Source organism: Vombatus ursinus, unplaced genomic scaffold, assembly GCF_900497805.2.
Source record: "Vombatus ursinus unplaced genomic scaffold, bare-nosed wombat genome assembly UNPS02014779.1, whole genome shotgun sequence".
NCBI lineage: Eukaryota > Metazoa > Chordata > Mammalia > Diprotodontia > Vombatidae > Vombatus > Vombatus ursinus.
In genome coordinates, this window is record NW_020954557.1 from 59,508,878 (window position 1) to 59,532,660 (window position 23,783).

The following is a 23,783-nucleotide window of genomic DNA, read 5'->3' on the forward strand; positions in this document are numbered from 1 at the left end:
ACAATCCCTTTTAGGAAACTTTGGCAACTCCATGTATCTATCTGCTCTCTCTTTACTCATTTTGAGTAGTTTAACCTTAGATTTTGCATCTGAATATTGATTGTTGGGACTAAGAAGCAATTGGTACTAATGGAGGGCCCGCTAGCCTTGGATTTAGAAGACAAAGATTTGAACACTGGTTTTCTCACTGACTGCCTGAGTGACTTTGCTTAAGTCATTTAACCTCCTTGTGTCTTATTTTTATTGTCTATAAAATGTGGAATAATAACTATGCTATTCACAGGGACGTTGTGAGGATGAAATTATGTAACTTAGGTAAAGTTCTTTGCAAACTGTACAGCCTGATAAATGTAAGCAATTGATTAGTATTGTCATTCTTCTAAAGAGTTTAATCCATTTCAGTATTGCAAAGGATATACTTACGGTATTTCTAGTGACCACAAAGAGGTAAACAGAGTCCGACATTTCAAAGTGTTAAATGTGTCCTAAGCTAATTCTCTTCTGCCTAACAAAGCAGATAATATCCAGAGATTCCAGAGGAGTTTTCATTTTCATAATCCCATAAGCTTAATCAATATTTTCAACTAAAATTTTGTTTAATGCTTTATAGATTACTCTGATTATATTTTTAATACTTTTCAGAGTTGTAATGGATAGGTATTTCTTTTCACATGTTTCATTTTTGTTTTCTGGCTAGCACTAGGAAAGCACAAGGTAAAAGCTTATTAGTGATCATTAAGATTTGTTGTTGACAAAAACTCCAAGTTGTTGGTGCAGGAAATAAACTTTTTTTTTCTTGATAATATAGGGTTGGATGTGCCCAGAGCCTGCATCAGAAAGGGAAGACTTGGTATATTTTGAGCATAAGTCAGTTACTAAATTGTGCAAGGAGCATGATGGAGAGTTTACTAGAGGAGAAGAAAGCAGTGCCAGCCCTCTAGAACGGAAGAGTGACAACCCTCTAGATATAGCTGTAACCAGGCTGGCTGATTTGGAGCGGAACATAGAGCGAAGGTATCTGAAGAGCCCCTTAAGTACCACCATTCAGATCAAACTGGATAATGTGGGCACAGTTACTGTCCCTGCTCCTGCACCATCCATTAGTGGTGATGGTGACGGGTAGGTTATTGAGATTAACTTGAAAAATTATTGTGCTTCTTTGCTAATTGGAGCCTATTTTCTATTGCCTGTTATCTATGTATCTTCTTGTATGTCTGTGATCCATATGGATCATGCTATTCTGCATGATGCTTTGTAAAGATATTTTTTGTTATGTTTGTTGATTATCCTGCAAAGTGATCTTACATTTACCTGGTTGTGACTAAGCTTTGAGGCACGTAGCCACAGTCTGTGCACTACATCAAATTTAGTTGCTTAAACCTTATACTTATTGGCTGTATACGTGTTTTTGTCATTGCTTGGCTTTCAGTGTGATGATGATTGTTTCACATTCAAAACCCAGTAAATATGGATATGACCTACTTAATTTCTCTATATTTCAATGCAGAATTGAAGAGGATATTGCTCCAGGGCTCAGGGTATGGAGAAGGGCATTATCAGAAGCTCGCAGTGCTGCACAGGTAGCTCTGTGCATTCAGCAGTTACAGAAATCAATAGCATGGGAAAAATCAATTATGAAAGTTGTAAGTGTTTTTACTTAAGAAATACTATAACTAATTTACTTCGTCCCATTTCTTTCAATTTTCAGCTCTCTTAGCTTAATCATGAATTACTTATTATTGTCTAAATATTATATGCTGTAGCACTTGAGAGTTTGACATTTTCTGTAAAGCACTGTGTAATCTGACATATTCTCTCAAAGATTTATTTGTGATCTTCTTCATGAAACTCACCAAGCCATATCTTTTTTTTTTCCTATTACAGAATGGTTGATATGTGTGGTTTCTTTTTATTGTTTAGAAAATATCAAACTACAACTGACATTTTCTTAAGGATTTTATATGGATAATAGTTGTTGACTGGCATATTTTAGAGGTCCTTCCTCTTTTAAAGGGGATAAGGAAGATAAAGTGTACATAATATACTCATGCAGTCTTAAAGATTTTCATAATCTCCAGCTTATTTCTATATCCTATTCTTCTGCATTTTTCTTTTTTTTCCACTGTCAGAAATAAAGTAGCCACTTTTAACTTCTGCCAAAAATTAGATATTTCTCACCCCTAGCCTGCATTGAGTGTGCATTAATCAAAATATGCTCATATTTAATGTCTACCAATCCACTAAGATCCCTTAGTCCAAACTTTGTATTTCACAGATGAGGAAATAGAGAGGGGAAGCGATTTATCTGTCACACAGGTAACAAGTAGCAGAGTCTGGATTCAAACCCAGATCTTCTTGTAGGAAATTCAGCACTTTTCCCCCCTGAACAATGAATTAGAATTTACCATTAGTTTTGAAGCATCCAGTCTCAGATATTTACTAGCTGTGTGACCCTGAGCAAATCACTTAGCCTCTATTTGCCACAGTTTCCTCACCTGTAAAATGGGGATAATAATAGCACCTAGCTCACAGGGTAGACAGACAGGTACCTGCCTACTTAAGGAAGCTGGGTGTTATATATAGTAGAAAATGATGGATTTAGAGTTAGCCTGTTTTGGAGTACTATGACCCCATTATCAAGTCAAAAGTTAACTTTTCAGGATCTCAGTTTCCTCAAGCAGAAGTCTCACCATAAAATTCCCCCAAAATCTCTAGTGGCTCCCTATTTTCTCTAGAACATATTAGACTCTCAGCCTGTCCCTTACAACCTGGCTGTAACCTACCTTCCCAGACTTATTTCACATTCCCCCCACCAAATTGAATACTCTGTGTTCTAACCAAGGTCACCAACTTGTTGTCCCATAATCCTGACCTTGAACCTCCTGAATTTGTGTCTTTGCTCAAACTCTCCTTTTTCCACCTGTTAGAATTCACATCTTCCTTGAACGTTTCACCTGCAGGTTAGCACCTCCTGTGTGAAACTGATTCTCATCCTTAGAGTTTGTTGACATTCTCTGCTTCAGTGGAGATTTGCTTTCCTGTATTTGCTTAACTATTTATGTGTTGAGAGACAGCATGGTGCGGTGTCAATTTGAGGCATCTTTATTATACGTTTTGTAAACTTTTCAACACTTTTATAGCTTGTTTGAAATCTCAATAACTTTATAATGTTCCTAATATACATTTAACATATTTTACACTTATTCTTCCGTAATTTAATTTCTCAGGAACATTTGCTTGATGTATACTCCTATTGCTTGTTATGTAGTTGTCTTTTTTTTTTTTTAAGGCAATTGGGGTTAAGTGACTTGACCAGGGTCACACAGCTAGTGTCACATATTTGGTCTGAGGTTGGATTTGAACTCAGGTCCTATTGACTTCAGGGCCAGTGCTCTATCCACTGCGCCACCTAGCTGCCCCTATGTAGTTGTCTTGAAGAGCAGTTGGGCATCCTTTTGCCACTCTTTATAAAGATACATCATTTTCTGTGGCAAATCCCTCACACTGGTTCTCTGTCTACATATACCTGAGGGATTTAGTACAGGAACATCATATTTGCAGAGATACTATCTGGGTATATGACACTGAATAAGAGAAAACTGTAATTTCGTATTTTTCTGTTCTTTTTAGCATGAGGAAAGCCCTTAATAACCATTTAATTCAGTGTTGTAATATGCTTTATTGTTATTAATGTTAAAATATAGACAGCATCTTCACCAATTTCCTTTAATATACATGGATACATACATACATACATACATACTTACATACCATTATTTACAAGGATTCCCCAAGTCCCTGAGAAAATGCAAAATGGTAGTTTTACTGTATGGTGCTATGTGTTTCATTCTTTTCATAAATTGAAATATTTGTAAGAACAAGTTTTAGGGTGTTGAAACTATTGCTTTTAAACTAGTGTTTCAAACTATCATTTGAGCTCATCTGTGCTTAGCACAGAGCCCAGCACATAGTAGGTGCTTTATAAATGTTTATAATTAAGCCAAGAATCTTGATTTGGGGACTCAGGAGATTTTATTGTGTGACTGTGGAAAAGTCATCTAACCTCTGTAAGCCTCTGTTTCCTTTGACATATGAAGGTGATCTCTGAGGTCTCTTCTGGGACTAATAAAAAAACAACCCAAACTAGCATTTATGTAGCACTTTAAGTTTTACAAATATCATCTCGTTTTATCCTCACAACAACCTGAGAAGGTGTTATTATTATCCCTATTTTATAGGTGAGAATACTGAGGCAGAGATGAAGTGACTTTCCCAGAGTCATATAACTAAGTTGTATGACTTGTAAGGCAGAATTTGAACTCACATTTCCTGGATTCTAAGTCCATCATTCTATCCACTTTGCTGCCTAGCACTAATAGTCCAAGAGTCCTTAACTAGTAGCGCCCAGTTTTCCTACAACTGTTCTCTCATTTTTTCACCTACATCACTTTTATCTCCCCACCTATATGGTAACCTTGAGGGTAAGATCTAATCCCTTATTCTTGTTTCATATTGCACTCTCCTCTCCCTCCATCTTTATAGTGTTAGTCACCTTAGTTGATTGATTACTTTTGGCACCAGATTCACAGGTAAAATTTAAGGTTAGTGTCTAGGGCTGATACTTCTACAAAGCTGATTGCCATATAACCATAGATCTTAAAGTTTTATTAAGCTGTTGTCTCTGTCATGGCCACCTCACCTCAGTTGATAGGGATATCCAAAAGGGAGAAGAATATGAACTATGTTAATGGCCCTTCTCTGCCCAACTCAGACACTTTACATTACTGAAAGGACCCACCCCTACCTCACTCCCATATTGTGATAACAGAAAAATAGTCCACTTCATTAAAATGTTGGGAACCACTTCTAGGGGTGCACTCACTTTCTCGTGATTAAAAGAACTTTTAAACTTTAGAAGTAAAGAATTTCAACCAAATGTTTATGTACATGATAACATGTAGTGACCATTTTCTAATACAAATATCAAACTTGATTTTCACAAAATTGAAGACCTAAGGTCTTTATCATCCTTCCCTAATATTACAGACTGAAATTTATTTTAAAAAACATAAATGTAGAAAATATTTTACAATGTGTTTTAATTCTCCATTATAGAAGACAGCACACATTTTCCTTATATGAATTATTTGAAATCTGTCAGCTTTGTTTTTTAAAGATTTACATTTAATATTCATGTTGGTGGTACAGATTTTTTTAACTCCATATCTCTATGATAGACTTTTTTTAAAAAAATGTGACTCAAATGTAGACACTTACATTACATTACATTCTTGTCAAATCAATGTATTCCTGGATATGGTAGAAGACATTCCTAGTACCGAAGGAATATTGAATCATTTCTCATTTGATCTTAGTAATACATATCAGTTTTACCACTTTGAGTGTGTACATGAGATAATGCAATGGATCTGGGATATCAGTGGTGTGGGTATTCCCTCCATCAGTATAAATCACAGTTTTCCCATGGGTTTTCATCCTCTAAAATTCTTGTAAATATCTCTGTAGGAAATACTTCATAAATCTTCCACAAAGGATCCACTCAACCTCCTTCAGACTTTCTTCTGGCTCTTTTAATATTTAGATTGTTCCAGCAGCACTTGTGCTCTTATCATTCACTTTCACTACTGACTGGTCCATTTTGTATTCTGATTGTGTCCCTGGTAATACTTTTTTATGCCATTTCTTAAACACAAATCTTTATCTTACTTATACCACCACAAATCTTATTGATTCACAGGTATTAATTGAGAGAATGTTGTATTTTTTTTAAACGACCAGTTGAAAGTGCTGCTTATTTCAGAATATAATTTAACCTAATCTTCTATTTGGAGTCAATTCTGGATCTAGCTCATTGTCTACTGTACAAGTTCATGCTGCAATCTGGGCCTTGTGTGTTTTTCTTTTTCTTTTCTTTTGTTTTATTTCATTTAATAAGCATTTGTAGTCTGTGTTTTTCATCCACTTTCTTTTTCCATTGTGGATGGTTAGGCTGCTAGCATATTACACATTTAACAGATATTTATTGAACAGAATACTGTGTAGCAGCAGGTTTACTGAAAAAATTCATAAGTTGCATTTGCATTTTAAAGATGTGAGTACTCTACACATTGTCACGAAATGTTTCAAATTATCTTAGATTCTCCGAGATTTTACTCTTGTATTAAATAGATGGGAACATGTAAATTAACTTTCATGTAACATGAACATGTAAATTCAGCCTTTAGCTTTGGTAATGAGATTGCAAATGCTATGCTAAATTAGTATTAATTTTTATGTTAAAATGTTCTTATTCTTTTAAATATTGATTGCAAGATGTTATCTGTTATATGAGCAAAAATGTGTAAGAATACATAGTCATGTAAGTCATTCAAAATAAGACTTGTCTGCTTTCTCTCAAAAATACTTTAAAGTATTGTATTTTTATATTTTTACTTTTCTTCTTTCAACTTGCTTATGGAGGTAGTATGTTCATACTTAAATTTTAAGATTTAAACCCACTTACCACACTTTCAGTATAAAGATATCAGAAATTCATGAAAAGAGAAATAATAACATTTTAAGTTAGTCAAAGGGAAAGAAATCATGAACTATTTAAAATAATTCTTTGTTTTAACTTGTACCCCCTTTCTCTTACTTTCAGTAAGAATCATGTTCATGGTAATTTGTATAATTGTAGCAAACACCTGATTTGGTTCAATTTTCATATTCACCTTTTCATCAGTTTTTAAAGTAGACACAAAATTAAAGAGAAATGTGTTCTTTTAGTTAGAATAAAAATCTAGGAAAACCCTGAATCTTAATCCTATTTCTGACACAGGTTCCTCTTTAATTTATTTTAATGTTTAACAGTAATCTTAACCCTTACTTCCTTCACAGGGTATTATGAAGATCATTATAAGATGGCCAAAAGAGAAAAATCATCCTAAAAAATATCATGTATTAAAGCTATTCATTGCTTTATGTGCTCTAATGTCATGTTAATTATTCCATATGTTAATGTGTACATGCTTCAGAAGTGTTTGCGGGCATTCAGCCTTTAGCTTTGGTCTTTGCAATGTACATAAAATATGCATTTTACCCCCGTAGATTTGCTCACCCTGTCATGTGGTCCATATCTGTGTAATGAGAGATACATAGATGTGTATGGCTATTGTATGTATGTTAGCAAGCGGAATGTTAATTATTAGTGCAAAATGTGAATTTTGGTACATTTAATTTCCCAAGAAGAAATTTTCAGATAGTATTGATTTTAAATAATTTTTCATGTATTGTAGTACTGCCAGATTTGCCGAAAGGGAGATAATGAGGAACTGCTTCTTCTTTGTGATGGCTGTGACAAAGGCTGCCATACTTACTGCCATAGGCCCAAGATTACTACCATTCCAGATGGGGACTGGTTTTGTCCAGCTTGCATTGCTAAGGTAACACTGACTTTAAAGTACACTGAATGTTGTTTTCTTTTTCACTTGTCATGAGTCAATTCAAATGTTCTGTGTTTTGAGCCATTAATGAGTTTCCCTTATTATATAATATCAGTACCAGGACATTCTGGCTCATCTGTATATACATCAGAAACTTCCATCAACTTCCTTCAGTGCTGCAAATCTTGAAGTACTATTACAAACAGCACTTTAATTTCTAATATATTTATATTTATAATTTTATGTTGTAAAGTAGCAGAAGTAGTAGTAATAATAACAGAGTAACCTATCTATGCTCAGAGATAGGTAGAGGATGAAGAAAATCAGTTTCATTTAGTTTGAAATGTTTTCTCTATCATTTAAAACCTAGAGATACGATTGTAGATTGATAGAAATGCATTTTTAAGAGTTCTGTATGCATCAATATAGGCCATGATCAAAACGCAACTATGACTTATTAGTAGGATGGAAAGATGAGTGGACTGCTAGTCATTATGTCTGAGTTCCAGTCCTATCACTGACTAGCCATTTCTGGCTTTCACTCTCTTCATCTGTAAAAATAAGAGCCTTAGACTAAATGATTTCTATGATCCTTTACAGCCTGGGGGGGGGGGGGGGAGAGAGGACAGAGAGAGGAGGAAGAAATGCATGATTCTAAGCATTTAAGTATGCTTTCTTTTTCTACCTGATATTTCAGGTTTCAATTAAATACCTAAAACAGTTGTGCCTGATAAAATAATTTAGAAATATTCAAGATGCCTGCTACATAGTACGCACTTAATAAATGTTTATTGATTAAGATGGTAGTTCTTCGTTTGCTGCAATTATGTATTTTTATTATATATTTATACTTTTTACATGTATATAAATATATGAGGGGGGCTTGGGAGTAGGAGGGGTATGTGGGTGTGTGATAGCTAGCGTAATGGCTAGAGTGCTAGGCCTGGAGTCAGGAAGAACTGGGTTCAAATTTGGTCTCAAGATACTTCCTAGCTGTGTGGGCAAGTCACTTAACCTATTTGCCTCTGTTTCTTTATCTGTGAAATGGAGATAATAATAGAATCCATCTCAAAGGATTGTTGTGAAGATCAAATTAGATAATCATTTTAAAGTTCTTAGCTCAGTATCTGGCACATAGTAAGTACTATATAAAAGATAGCTATTATTATATTCATATATAGACATGCATATGCATGTTTAAATAGTTTATATGCAAGTCTTCCCTTCTATATGTAAGCAGCATGCTAGCCTGTCATATTGAAAAAATGATTTTAAACTTAAGGACTGTATAGGAATCTTCAAATGAACCCTACCACAGTACAAACTAATTTTGCTTATTAAGTAATTTGTTGGAGTTTTATATTACTTACTTTTATGATTCTGTATTTTGTTTTTGTTCATTTTCCTTTAAGATATTTTTGGAAACACTGAAAATAAAAGCAAACACTACCCATTCTAGAAAAACTGTTCACTCAGTCTGCTGGTCAACTCCACGTAACTTAGGAACTGGAAAGGATTGATATGGAACAATTGAAAAACTAATTGGGGGGAGGGGCTATTTAGGGCTGTGAAAGAAGACTGATAGCAGTGCAAGTCCCAGTAAACTTCTGTGATGACTTTAAAAGGCCAAGAAACGTAGTCAAACTTTGTCCCAAAGCAAAAAGTTTTCCTAGTTTTATTTGTGAAGATAAGAACAAAATCATAGCTGCCCTTTTACAGTTTGCTAAAACTGACAATTAACTTTGTTAATGTATACAACATTGTTTTAATAATATGTGAAAAATAATGTCAATTTTATATACCTTCAGATTAATCTGATTTTTTTTAATACACCTATCATTTACTATGCATTTCTGAAGCTTTCAAAAAGGCATGATCCCTGCATATTCAGGACTAATTATTAAATTCTAGCATAATTTAGTGGGAAGAGTCCTGGATATGAAGTCTAAATGCCAGGGTTTAAATTCTACTTCTACTACTTACTCTGTGATCATGAACAAATAATTTCCACCAATTTGGGCCTCAGTTTCCTTCTCTGACAAATGAGGAGGTTCAGGGTTGAGGAACCTGTGGCCTCAAGGCCACATGTGGCCCTCAAGTGCTGCCCTTTGACTGAATCCAAACTTCACAGAATCTTCTTGGATTCAGTCAAAGGGTAGCACTTGAGGACCTAGAGGGCTGCATGTAGCCTCGAAGCTGCAGGTTCCCCATGCCTGCTGTCCCCAAGAACCCTTCCAACATCAAGTCCTTTGGCACAGCCATTTGTTTTACAATTCTATTGGAATTAAAATATTTAATAAATTTATGTACCTATATTTACAATGGATTCTAAGTATGCTGATAAATATCCATTCAGAGGGTTAGTAAAATTCACTGTTTTAGGAAAACAACAAACATCACAATTATGTGATTGAATTTCAAAATTCAGATTTCCTAAAGTCATATTGGTTTTTTTAGAACATGAACTCAAATAACATTTAAAGCAATACAAAATGATGATAGTAAGTAATTTGTATCCATTATCCAAGGTTTGGGAATTGCTTTTCTTGTTTTCCCTACTCTTTTTCCTCTCTCCTCTATTTTCCTAGAATATAGAATTTCTTAAATGTTTAAACTATTTTTTAAAAAACTATCACTCAGCTATTGAAACTATCATTAAAATGAAGTCAAGAAAACCTAGTCTTGACTCCTAACTCTGCCATTCACTGGCTACAATTTACTTCCCTGCTATGGGCTTCAGTTTCCTCATTTGAGGAATGAGGAAGCTGGAAGAGATTGCCTTTGAGGTCCATTCCAGCTGGAAACCTATGATCCATAAGAAGAGTAAAATTTAAAAGCATTTCTCCTCTCCATCAAAATATCAAACATTCTTTCTCAATGTTTTTAGTTGAGGGACCTGTAGAATGGCTCATGAAAGTCAAAATTAAAGAAACAAATGAATAAATTTCATCTGTAATTTTAAAGTTGTTATTATTTAAATCTGTAACATGAGGAAGGTTTAAGCTTAATAATCTTTACATTTTACTTTACACCTGTTGATTAAAAGCCAAAATAATATGAAATGTCACTTTTTCACAAGTGAAATACCACTCATAAAATGCTTACTTCCATAATACACTACAAGTAGAGGTACTAAGCAACAGTCTCTCTATGATGGAAGTGTCAAACTCACTGCCAAAGCCTATGAAACCCAAATTAAAATGTAATTGAGAAGTGTTTAACAAAATAAATAAAAAATACAACACAACACAGATAATGTTCATTTATGGTTTCCTAAGGCAACATGCTGCCCACAGGGTTCTGTTTCTATGCTAGTTTGATACCACTGCTCTATGACATGAGAGATGGTAAAATGAAAAGTCTACTTTGGTAAAAGTGCTGTGAATTCTCAGAATATCTGATACTTTTCAAATGTAAATATAAATACCTTCCAAAATCACATGTAAATGATTTTTTGGTTTGTCCACACTACATTATTCCATGAATAGCAGTTACGTAACCTGCTGCCTGAAAGGTCATATACTTTTGTGAAGATCAGTATAGTCATTTTGCTTGTGTTTAAAAAACATAGAGCACATTATAATTTTGATAAGATGGTAAATATGAATTTGTAGATGAGGAAAAAATTATAAATTTTTTTTGTACTTTCCCCCCCCCTTCCTTTTACTACCACAACATTGGTTGTGATATAGTACACAAAACTCAGAAAAAACTTTAGGACTGCTTTAAGTGAGTATACTGCAGTATAAGATTTTTTATGTTGATTTGCAAATCAAAATCCATACACATGACTATCTACACATACCTACCTACAATCATAAATATCAGATGCTCACTTATACATCCAAAATGGAAACGGAAAACAATTGTGGGACCACACCTTAATTCTCAGTTTACAAGAAATGGAAGCAAAAAGTCCACTAAATTGTGTTCATTTCTTCATAATTTTTGGAATTTTGTTTAAAAATATGAAGGAATGCAATTTTTTGGTTTACTCTGTACATGTGCATTATGGGGAAAATTAAATTGCTTTTTTTAATATTGCACATATAACAAATTTTCAATGTCTACAATAGTCTGTGGCCCAATGAAAACTTGGAGCAATTTTGGGCCTTATAATGGAAAAAAAAAGTGCCCTTTAGCTCTGAGATAGCTATTTGAAATGATTAGAAATTTGATTTCAGTCTTGGTCCCCTGTTGTCATGAGAAGCTGAGAACTCACTGTACCACCTTTTAAAAACTGCTGTGTTCTCAGAAAATGAGTCTATGGCTACCTGTCACTCTTTTGTATTTTCTAGTTAAAATTTATTGGCTTGAGAGGTCAATTCCTGACAGCTCAGAAATTCCCTCAAATTAGATTGTGGCTTTGAAATATTCTTGAAATGAGCTGAATCAACACTATAATCTACTTGACTATTTCCAAATCATTATAAGACTTATATAGCTCAGTATTTAAGAAAATAACTGTAAATAAGGGAGTTTAACAGATCTGAAATTAAGGGAACCAGTTTTTTCAAGTACTCAATGTATTTTCTTTGAATTTAGATATATTAGTCACAGTTAGACTTTTGAACAGAATTATTAAACTAAGAAACCTTAGAAATGATCTAGTCCATCCCCTTTATTTTATAGATGAGAAAACTGAGGCCCAGAAATGTTAATTGATTTGCCCAATATCATACAACTAGTGTGAGAACTATAACCCGTATTTGTAAATTCCTAGTCTTCTTTCCTATTCAACCACATTGTCCTTCTTTTTTTAAACAGAGAAGTCTTTGAACCCTCTCCTATTCTGCATCCCTCTGAGCATATTAAATTTTCTTAGTAAACTATGTATGTGTATATATACATATCATATATGTGCATACATAGATAGTTCAAACATATATGCACATAAAAGGGGTTACCATTTTAGTCCCTATAAAAATCAAAAACTTTCCCTATCCAGATCTTATACATTTTATTTTTGGAAACATTTTTTTTCCATATTTAACATAGTATGATTGTTATCTCCCTTTGAGATTTTAATAATTCTTGAACTCTGAGTAAAATTCCATGCTTTCTTCACACTGCTTTTCTTAATTAAATTGTATTCTAAATGAGAATCTTTTTATAATCTTTGAAAATTCATTCACTTATTGCTTTAAAGAAATATTCCTGACTTATTCTACAGTAAAAATGATTAATGTACAGTGGTGTTACTGTACTAGAGCTCTAAGAATTCTGAAGATAAATTCGATGGGGGAAAGAGTTTTCTTGCTGTATTAGCTTTTAGTGTTGTCATTAGAGCTGGCATAAGTGCAGAATTCTCTTTGAAAATGGGAAGAGAGTTGGATTTGATTTACATTGTGAAAAAATTCAGTAAGAAATGGTTTCAAGACCTCTCCAAAATTCTTTTTTATTCTTATTATTTCTACTGGAAATTTAGTGACTATGTGATTCCTAGGTTTTTGACTCACTTTGAAACAATCATACTTTTTTTAATCACTTGCTTTTGATCTGTGCAATTCCTTCTTTCCAAGAATAGCTAAAAAATAAGGACTTTTTTGTGTTGTTTCATTACTTGTTTTACCTTAGAGAAAATATCTTTATATATCAATCAAATTTCCACATTGTTTATTCCTTATTTACATTTTTCTTTTATAGGCAAGTGGTCAAACTCTAAAAATCAAAAAACTTAATATCAAAGGAAAAAAGAGTAATGAACAAAAGAAAGGGAGGAAATTATCTCTAACAGGTGATACTGAAGATGAAGATTCAGCAGCCACAAGTAGTTCACAAAAGAAAGGAAATAAAGACCCCAAGAAAAGAAAAATGGAGGAAAATGTCTCTGTAAACTTGTTAAAACAAGAAAGTTTTACTTCTATTAAGAAACCTAAAAGAGATGATTCTAAGGACCTGGCTTTATGCAGGTAGATTTTCTATTCTTCCTTACTTTAAAAAATTTTCAGTATCCTCCTAAATGTATTAGGAACTTTTCAAAGTTTTTCAATAAATGCTATTTTTTATTCATATTAGTAGAAAAATTATTTTAAAAAATATTTCTCTTCTTTTAACCACATATTCTATTAAAATATACTGTATCAACAAATGTTTAACTATGAGTTTGTTTCAAACTTTTTTTATTTAGCATGATCCTGACTGAAATGGAAACTCATGAAGATGCATGGCCTTTTCTACTTCCTGTAAACTTGAAACTTGTCCCTGGTTACAAGAAGGTTATTAAGAAACCGATGGATTTTTCTACCATTAGAGAAAAACTAAGTAGTGGACAGTAAGTAAACATATTATATTGTAAAGCTATAAGCTGTTGATAGTATCTTATATGACTTTTACTTAAAATTGACTTTATCATCGTTCTAGGTTATCACAAAATTCCAAAGGTAGCATATCATTAGAAGTTTTAAAAAAGGAATGCCTAAAAGCAGAGGTATTGATTATTCCTTCATTTCTTTGGGAGTACCCCCCAGTTCACTCTTCCATTTGTCTGGGGGAAGAAATAATCCTTTTTTTTCCTTTTTAGTATGTTCTACACAGTAAACTGACTAAAGGGAGAATAGCTTCCCAGTAACTGGATAGTGTACTTTGCTGTACCATATCAGAGTTCCTCCTGGGGAATGTAAGGACACAATGGTATCCTATGAGTGCGTTTTGCCTCCCATGGACAGTGTGTACTTTTGGAGCTATGCAGATGGGGCTTTTACTGGGAGAACAAACCCAGATAGAGCCATTCTACCTATGAATTCATAAGTCACTTCCTTCCCCCTCCAAACCAGTTAATGGCTTTCCTTTGGGATCTTAATCTACAATGCCCTTCCATAACCAGAGAAAGAACAACTAATAAATTTACCACCTATGTGTGTAAGATTCTGAGCTATCAGACAAACTCCAAATAAATACATCAGTTGGTTTATTCTAAGCATTTTTTTCCTTAAGAAGATAGCATAGGACTGAATCAATTTAGAAGAGTCGATTGGAACTTTGTTTAAGGTTTATCTGTATTATTACCATACTAGTCAAACAAATTTACTAGCGGAGGAATCTTAAACTATTTCAATGTTATGACTAATATTGCAAATATTATAACTGATAAAAATTTTAAAATTAAAAAATAATTAATGGCATTTGACAGATCCTATATTTAGAGCCCCTGCTCAGTTGCACAGTTTGGATCCACACAAAGTCTTCATGCCATGTGAAAATCTATTTTTAAACAGAATGGCATCTCAAAACTGCCAAATTAACCAACCCTAAGATGACTGTGAGAGTTGAGAATTTGTGGAGTTACCCGACCCAGATGGGGCTTTAGTAGAATTTGGAAGCAGAGAAGATCCATGATTAGGCAGAAATGAATGGAAAAGAAATGGGGCTTGAAAGATGTTTTTAAAGGCTGAAAAGAAGTTAAAAACAGCAAATAGAGTGGAAGTTATGGTTAGGGAACTGATGGGGAACTGGGGAAGGCAATTTGTAGAGACTTTTATAGTCCATTTTGTAAAGCTTCACCTTGATGTGGGAAATAATTGAGAGTATATAAAGGGTTCTGAACCAGGGCAGTAATATGACTGAGAAAGGAGATATTCTTTATGAAATGTTGGATGGAGAGGAGAAGGGTTTGAGGCCAGAAAGAGGGCAGCCACCAAAGTCCAGGATTGGGGTAATTGGGACTAAGACATTATAGAATATTGTTGTTGTTGTTGTCTGTCCTTTCTTCTCACATCAGGAAGGTGATGCCTTGACTTGCAAGTAAACTGGATTTAAGTGAGGCAGGGCTATGCAAGGTCACCTGCCTCACTCTCTCCTCAGGCACCATCTGGGTCCATAGCAAGACATAGGTCAGGATGACTGGAGATGGCTCCGGATACAGTAGGAGACCTTGGCCTTTTTGAGTTTAGGTCTTTCCCAGGTCTTAGTTTGTCAAAGAAATACTACAAAAAAAAAAAAAAAAAAAAAAGCAGCAGCAGCAGCAGCAGCAACGGATAGACTATCTTTCAAACAGAGGTTGGATGTTTTGTTAGGGTGTTATAAGAAAGTTTCTATACTGCTTCAGGTATGAAGTGGATCTCAGATGTCCCTTCCAGCAGCAAGATTTTTTGATTTAGAATCATTCAAAGTCAATGACTTAGCTCTGACTCAAGATAGAGTAATGACTCTCTGGTTTTTGAGGCTAGATTCCTCATAAGAAATTAAAAATCTCTGAATATACTAGAGCAGCAGTAGAAATTTCTGCTGCTTTGCTTTTCAATGCTATCGAAGTATTATTCTCAAAGCTTGAAAGTCTCACTCCTGATGTATTCATTTTTTAAAATACTCTTTATCCCAAGTCAGAAATAATTTAGCATTTGCATTTCTAAAAGCCCTCTTTTGAAATATATTGGTACTCCATTTGGTTTTAATACCCACTTACCTACTATTTATCAATTGGAGAAGTTTCCTTCCCACTGTGCTTGCTCACAGAGTATGAGTTTTTCCTAGTGGAAACACTGAAAAAACCTGAGAGGCCTAAAATGCCTTTTTCTGTTTAGAGGAAGGCTGTTTCTTATGACTTATCATCACTTGCAAATGAGTTTTAAATGGTTTCTTTTATTTGTATTGGTCTGCCTGGAGCTGACTGGAAGAATAAGAAATAAAGGAGTTTGTTTCTAGGACAGAAGAATGAACTTGGAAAACAGAAGTTTACAAAGGGAGAAATACTGAGAAGATAGTAGAAATCTCAGATCTTAGGTAGCTATGAGCTATCTAAGGCACAGTGGATATGTGTATGCATAGATTTAAGTAGATGACTATAGTTAAGTACCTGAGTATTGAAACAAAGTGTGTCTTGATTAAGGGCACTATTGTTTCTCTCCTTTGTGTAAAAAAAAAAGTGTGCTATTAATCTACATGCAAAAGCTGCATTAGTCTTACTATTATTTGAAATAAGCATTGTTTATTCCAATTACCATGCTAGAAATTGTAGGAGCACAAACCTAGGAACTAGAAGGAAACTTAAAATGAAGCCCAAGGAGATAAAGTGGTTTCCTCAAGGTTATACTGGTAGTGTCAGAGGTAGCATTTGAACCCAGGTCTTCTGACTCCAGAAAGTCCTCTTTTCACTCTACCACATTGCCTTTATTCAGATTACATAGGATGATTCAAGTCCTAAAGGATATTTGTGATGCTTAGCCAAACAACAAAAAAACCCCCCACAACATGGCCTAGATACCTGAAAAAACCGTATATATCAGAAATATGGGATCATCTGAAAATATTATTTGCAGAGATCTGTAGAACTCTCCCCATTTAAATCCATTTATGCCACATAACAAAAAATAAATAACTTTTTCTAGAATTCCATTTTCATATTTTATATTTAGAAATTCCAGTTTGGAATTTTATGTAGCCAACTTAAGTCTAGTATTCTACTCAGTTTTGTCATGAATGAATGAAAAAAGGAAGAAAAAAATGTAAGCATTGTTAATATGCTCTGGTACTATATGCTAGTAAGTATAAGTATAAGCTCCCTGGAGCTTATAAGGAACTTATATTATAGAAGGGAAGACAGTACACATTGGGCAGCTAGGTGGTGCAGTGGATTGAGAGCCAGGCCTAGAGTAAGAAAGACCTGAGTTCAAATCTAGCCTCAGATAATTACTAGCTGTGTGAACCTGGGTAAGTCACTTAACCCAATTTGCCTCAATTTCTTATCTATAAAAATGAGCTGGAGAAGGAAAATGGCAAACCACTCCAGTATCTCTGCCAAGAAAAACAAATGGGGTCATGACTGCAATGACTCAACAGTAGACACTAAGGAAGGGAACTTGGGTCTAGGAATTCACTGGCATAATAAGCTGATCTATAGGGAAGTTGACCAACTCACCCTTTCCCAAATCCATGATAGTAAGTTGATTACTATACACAGAGCAGGAGGTAGAAAGAGGGAAGAGAAGAATCAAAAGCATCACAGGGCATCACAGAATAGATGGCAAGGTGGCCTGGCTGGACTAAGGGTTTTTTAGATCCTCTTATTCGACAATCAAAATGACGTTGTTTCAGTAGGGCAAAAAAAGATAACAAAAGCTTTCTTTTTTTTTTCTTCCAGGTACTCTAACCTTGAAACCTTTGCTCTAGATGTCAGGCTTGTTTTTGACAACTGTGAAACCTTTAATGAAGATGATTCTGACATAGGCAGAGCTGGCCACAACATGAGGAAGTATTTTGAAAAAAAATGGACAGATATTTTCAAAGTGAGCTGAAGTTATCAGAACTACTCTTCCCCCTTTAAACAGGACAGATGAGACCAGCAATGTGAACTGTATTTACGTAAAAGTGCAAGGCACATACATAAGACTTTTTTTTTCCTTAAGTATCAGAAAAGTGATACTACTTCTAAAGGCTTCACTCCTACAGCAACCATGGCCCTTGGTTATTGGTTTGTATGTTTTATCAACTAATTTAGGTAGAACAGGGAAGCACACCCAAAGAATTTTCAAAGAGAGGGGTGTTATAGTGCAATAGCAATGAAAATATATCAAAACGCACTGAATATTCAACCACCAGAGCTCTACTTGGGAAATGGTTCTCCTTTCCCACTCAATAAATATCTATTTTTCATTTTTTTACTTTGTAGTTTATTTTTTAGTGAATGTATTTAATTTTATGAATTATTTATGATTAAACTGCATCCAGAATCTTCGTTTTCTGTGAAAAGGAAGAATTAGAAAATTGCTTTAAATCTTGAAAATACAACGAGGAATGTTTTAAAATATAAAACAAAGCCAAGTAAAACTGTTTACACTGATGTGCTATAAAAGCACTAAAAATTAAACTTTACTGTAGAGTAACAAGTACATTTATATATATGTTGCTGCATCACTTGTGTAGTTAAATTGTATTTCAAGACAGTGAAGAAAAATTGACATGTATATACTGTTCATTATTGTTTATATTAAGTATTGTTTTAAATATGTATGATGTGTACATATTGTTGCAGACATTATTGTTTATGCCTTAGAAGGATTGTAGCATTTTATTTTAGTCTTAAGGTAATTATAGCTATACAGCTTGTACAGTAATTATCCTCTACCAACACTGTGGAGTCTCCTTAATCTTGGTAGTGCCTGCCTTTGAAACAGGGTGTAGGGGATATTAGTTTTCCATTTTTTCTATTTTGTTATATAATTTCAAGCCACCAGGGCCTACAAATTCAAGTATATAATCATTTGTATCCATGTGGAATAAAATTGTGACAATTTCCTACGCACACAGTATTTTTTCATAGAAACATTTCCCTCCCATTTGCCTTGCCACAGAAATAAATTAAAAAAAAGAAAAAAAGACATTTGTAACCACTGTGTTTTATCTACTGTGTGTTGTGGTGGCCTATTGGAGGCAGATAGATGAGAATTTTTTTTGTACCTATGTAAGAGTACTTGAAGTTTTATTTAAAATAAAATGTTGTGGAAAAGGTAGCAATCTTTTCCCCCCCCTTTTTTTTAGGAGTGTTATTTTTCACTAGTATGTGTGGCACGGATACAATAAAAGACTTTTGCAAACTAGTTTAAGTTTTTTTTTTTTTTTTAGTAACCCTAAAGTTAGAATTTTTTAAAATCCTGATTTCTAAATGCTTTGACATCCACATAGAGAACCAGAAAAAAAATGTGTTAAAAGTATAATATATCAAAATGATTAGATTCCTGATTTAGTTCATAGGATTCAACAAAAGGTCATAGGGGAGTTCCCATTATTTACAGCTAAATACAGAGCAGGGAAAATAAAAAAAAATTTAAAAACTAAATTGTTCTTAACTTAGAATTGAGAGCCACAAAATATACACAAAGTATCCTCCAAAATTCCTTAAATGGGTAGCTAACACTTGTATGACTATCATCACCATGTTTATTTGTAGTGGTAAATGTCAGGTTTCAGTTAACTGAACACTGAATTAACACTTTAGAAGTTTCATTCAAAAAATACAAAATGGGGTTGAGAACTCAAATATGTTTCTGTGTGTGAAAAATTGTCAGTTGCTCCATATGGGTTATTTGTGCTTTGTCCCTTTCTTTTTATTGCTTACGTTCCATGCCAGGCTTCTTAACTTTTTGTGTGTCATGAACCATTTTGGCAATTACGTGAAGTCTATGGACCTTTTTTCAGAATCATGTTTTTAAATGCATAAAATAAAATACATAAGATTATAAAGGAAACTAATAATTTGAAAGTTATCAAAATATTTTTTTTAAAGTTCAGAGATCTCAAGTTAAGAACCCTTGATTTATGCATTTAAATTAACCTTTATTATTTTAGATGGAATAGAAAGGGACTACACATGAGTATATTTCAGCACCTGCCCGAGTAACTCATTAATGAGGGGAAAATATCAGAATGAATAAACATAAAAAGTCAAATTTATTAAATGTTAATAACTACATTTAAAAGGCAAATATCCTTGAAAAAAGGACATTTTGGTAAAATATTTAAATAGGGATTTTTATTTTACCACTGTAAACTTATTTCCTTCAGACCTAGATGTATCAATAAAATGAGAATGTTAATTTTTTCTTCATGTATGTGATACATAAATACGTACAATAAGTTCTTGATTATAGTAATATTAAGATGACACATGTAATACTTTAAGGTTCACAAAGTACTTTACATAAATTATCTCCTTTGATTCCTATAAGGTAATTACTACAGGTAATATTATTACCCTCATTTAATAGATGAGGAAACTGAAGCTGAGAGACAATGAGACACTTGCTCATGGTGATTAAAATATTAAATGTCGAAGATAGAATTCTGGCCCCTGCCTTTCTGCTTCTTAAGTCAAATATTTTATACGTGACACCATGTTGCCTCACAGTATCAAATAAGCTCATTAATTTAGGTAGTCCAAGGTAACAATTAAGCTACTCCAAAAGTCTTGTATTTTCCAAGAGGCATTATTCACCTTCACTGATGCTACTGTTGCTACAACTATCAACAATGATAAGATATAGCTATTTCCTGGGTTAGCTTCTGCCCTGCCCTGTTCAGAAGTGACAGTGTTAAGGGGGCAATGGGCATAATTCTAACACTTAGCACCAAGTAGGTAAGGTGAAAGTATCACCCTGCATATGTGGAACATTTCTAATGTATTAAAACGTCAAAAGCCTGTCACAAAGAGGCATGATATTATAGTGATGGAGGCTTCAGTTACCTGTACATCTCTTAGACTACTCTCCTTCCCAAAGTCAGAGTCACTAATAATGTCTTAAACTGCCATAATAATTTGATCTTTCAAAACATCGAGTAACCAATGATGGCGACTTATTCTGACTTTGCATTTTTCTAAATCACGTACCCATTTTGACTTTATCTTGCTATAGGGTGTAACATGTTGGTCTATGCCTAGGTTTCTGCCATACCATTTTCACTTTCCCAGCAGTTTTTTTTAAACAGTGAATTCTTGTCCCAGAAGCTGGAGTCTTTGGATTTATCAAATTACTATAGTTAATGACTGTCATGTCTTGCATACCTAACCTATTCCACTGATCCACCACTCTATTTCTTAGCCAGTACCAAGTAGTTTTGATGATTGATTGCTGCTTTATAATACAATTTAAGATCTGGTACAGGTAGGCTACCTTTCCTTGCATTTCTTTTCATTAGTTCCTTTGATATTCGGGAATTTTTGTTCTTCTAGATGAATTTTGTTATTGTTTTTTCTAGCTCTATAAAATAACTTTTGGTAGTTTGACTGGTATGGCACTGTATAAGTAAGTTAATTTGGGTAGAATTGTCATTTTTATTATATTAGCTCGGCCTACCTGTGAGCAACTGATATTTTTCCAGTTATTTAGATCTGACTTTATTCGTGTGAAAAGTGTTTTGTAATTGTGTTCATACAGTTCCTGAGTGTGTTTTGGCAGGTAGACTCCCAAATATTTCATAATGTTTACAGTAACTTTAAATTGAACTGACTGCATTTTTCAACAAGGAGAAGGAACTGGATCTTGGAGTACAAATGATGTTAACTTAGGCAAGATGTAAACATTCCACTTAAAATTTAGACTAAAAAGGAGAGAAATTCCAGGCATAGTTTGAAATCTACTCTAAAATTTTGAGAAAGCAGATTTCAAAGGTTCAAGTTTAGGTACCTTTGACCTAAAATTCTATGTGGGTAGTCAGCTCAGGAGGATCAGGAAGCTTTTAAGAATTAAATTCTAAAGCTATAAAGAGAATTTGTATGAGAATGAAAAAGGGGAATTCCCTAAAGAATCCAATGTATACATACTAGGAAATCACCAAGCAACTTGGATTTTAAAAGAAGATGGAAACAAGAAGGCAAAATGGAAAGCAAGAAGGTGGTGGCACAGTGGATAAAGCACTGGGCCTGGAGTCAGGAAGAACTAAATTCAAATCCAGCTGCAGACACTTATTACCTGTGTGACTCTGGGCAAAACACTTAACTTGTTTGCCTCAGTTCCCTCATCTGTAAAATAAGGATAATATTATATAAGTACCTGCCTCTCAGGGTTATTGTGAAAATGAAATGAGATAATTGTAAAGTACTTAGCACAGTGCTGGGCATGCTATTACATATGTTGTTGTTATTATTTCACTATTATTATGGACAATTACAAAAGTGTGGCATAGTCCTGGAAGAATAATTTTGGGGATTTAAACATTAATGTGAACTGAAATGGGCAGGGAAAACTAAATGTTTATCTGTCTTGGAGAATAGATGAGGGTCTAAGAAGTAATTGGACCACTGCTCAGGGTAGATAGTACCATGATAACCCATAATAGAGAGAAAATAGGGATTGCTGCACACATATCTTTCATTTTGTTTTTCCTTTCTCTGCCAAAAATATCTGCACTGGAAAGGGCAGAACAGAAGTAACCAAATAGGGAGCTGATACTCAATATAAGTAGGTAGATACTCACCTACTAGCTGCCTTTGTTGAATTTAAGTCATCTGGTCCAGGCAAAATACATCTCAGGTTACTGAAAGAACTGGCAGATTTGATTACTGAAGCACTGTCAGTGGTCACTAAAAGATTATGGAAAATGGGAAAGGTGCCATAGGACTGTAAATGGGGCAAATGTTGCTCTGATTTTCAAATAAGAAAATTGGAGTCTGTAATCTAAAATCCAGTGAGCTTCACTTTAATTCCTGACAAAATTCTTAACTATAATTATTCATTATTCTTACTCTTAATGAGATCATGGCGGTTAGTCCCCTTGAGGACATGGACTATTTTCTTTTTCTGTTACCAACATTTAAAACAGTGTTTGGGATATAGTATTAATACATTTTTGTTGATTGATAGATCTAGGTAACAGTGATCACAAAGATCTAACATGGCTTCATCAAGAATAACTTATAATCTCATTTCCTTTTTTGACAGTGTTATAAAAAGTGCTCCACAAAAGTTCTACTCTGATGTCTCATCATATTACCAAGGTGACCCTGGGTTCATGTAGATCCCCCTATATTTACTGTTTGTTGATTATTTTTAAAATGCTTCAATTGAACCAAAGGCCATCTTATAGACAACAAGGTTTCTTCCATCTGTATATCAAATTAATTCAAGATTCCTTGGAAGATGTAACAACAGAAATAACACTTTCAGTGACCTCTTGATAATAAATATCACATGAAGCATAAAAGAGAGAGATATGCTTATCAAAACTATTCGCCACTGTGATGGAGGATATATAGCACAGTGTACATACAAGATAAGGAATTCCCCATGGATAAAATGCTCTGTCATCACTCAAAGGAATTTGGCCTATACATCCATTCAGGAAGGATCATGTGAATAAAGAATGTTTATTACCCAGATTTTAACATGCCTCTAAGAGGAAACCCTATGGAGTGTGTCCAAGAGTATGTATGTCTGGGACAGATGATATGGATGAACAATGAGTGGGGTCCAGAGTTGAAAAAGAGGAGGAGAGTAGGCCTTAGTGCTTTTGGTAAATTACAAAGAACTTTTATTGATCCCAAACTTCCCATAACAACAAAGGTCCATCTTTTCAAAAATGAACTTTTTGTTACTGTTGCTGTAGGGCAGTGAGATCTGGAGTAACACACTGCCTTTGAAGAATTTAAGATTAACATTACAAAGAGGGCAATGAAAAGGCATATGGTGGATGTGAGCAGGCTGCAACCTACAATCATTGAGGAACTCCAAAGAACAGGTTAAAGGGTATTATTGAAGACCTCTATTATGGAAAGAGAATATGAGCCAGTCACTTGGCAAGAGCAAGGAATCAGAAGTAGATAAGCCACAGTGTTCCACTAGTACACTCTCAATGTCAGGAGAAACTGAGGAAGGCATCCATCATGTTTGAGTAGGACCCCCTTAAGTTAAC

The 23,783-nt window shown here is 34.1% G+C and overlaps 1 protein-coding gene across 16 annotated transcripts in view; it reads left to right on the forward strand.

Annotated features, from left to right (window-relative positions):
- The window catches only part of BAZ2B (bromodomain adjacent to zinc finger domain 2B), a 342,755-nt gene extending 323,779 nt beyond the window's left edge, over positions 1-18,976 (forward strand). For 11 of the 16 annotated variants that reach the window (XM_027865733.1, XM_027865732.1, XM_027865738.1 and 8 more), the window contains 6 exons: positions 809-1,119; positions 1,508-1,643; positions 7,296-7,442; positions 13,089-13,354; positions 13,573-13,716; positions 17,521-18,976. In XM_027865733.1, coding sequence (XP_027721534.1) covers positions 809-1,119; positions 1,508-1,643; positions 7,296-7,442; positions 13,089-13,354; positions 13,573-13,716; positions 17,521-17,674 — 1,158 coding nt within the window. In that variant the 3' untranslated portion in view covers positions 17,675-18,976. Of the gene's footprint in view, positions 1-808; positions 1,120-1,507; positions 1,644-7,295; positions 7,443-13,088; positions 13,355-13,572; positions 13,717-17,520 lie in introns of those variants that run through there. The other 5 variants (XM_027865740.1, XM_027865743.1, XM_027865744.1 and 2 more) reach the window with 2 other exon arrangements.
- Positions 18,977-23,783: the final 4,807 nt, after the last annotated feature.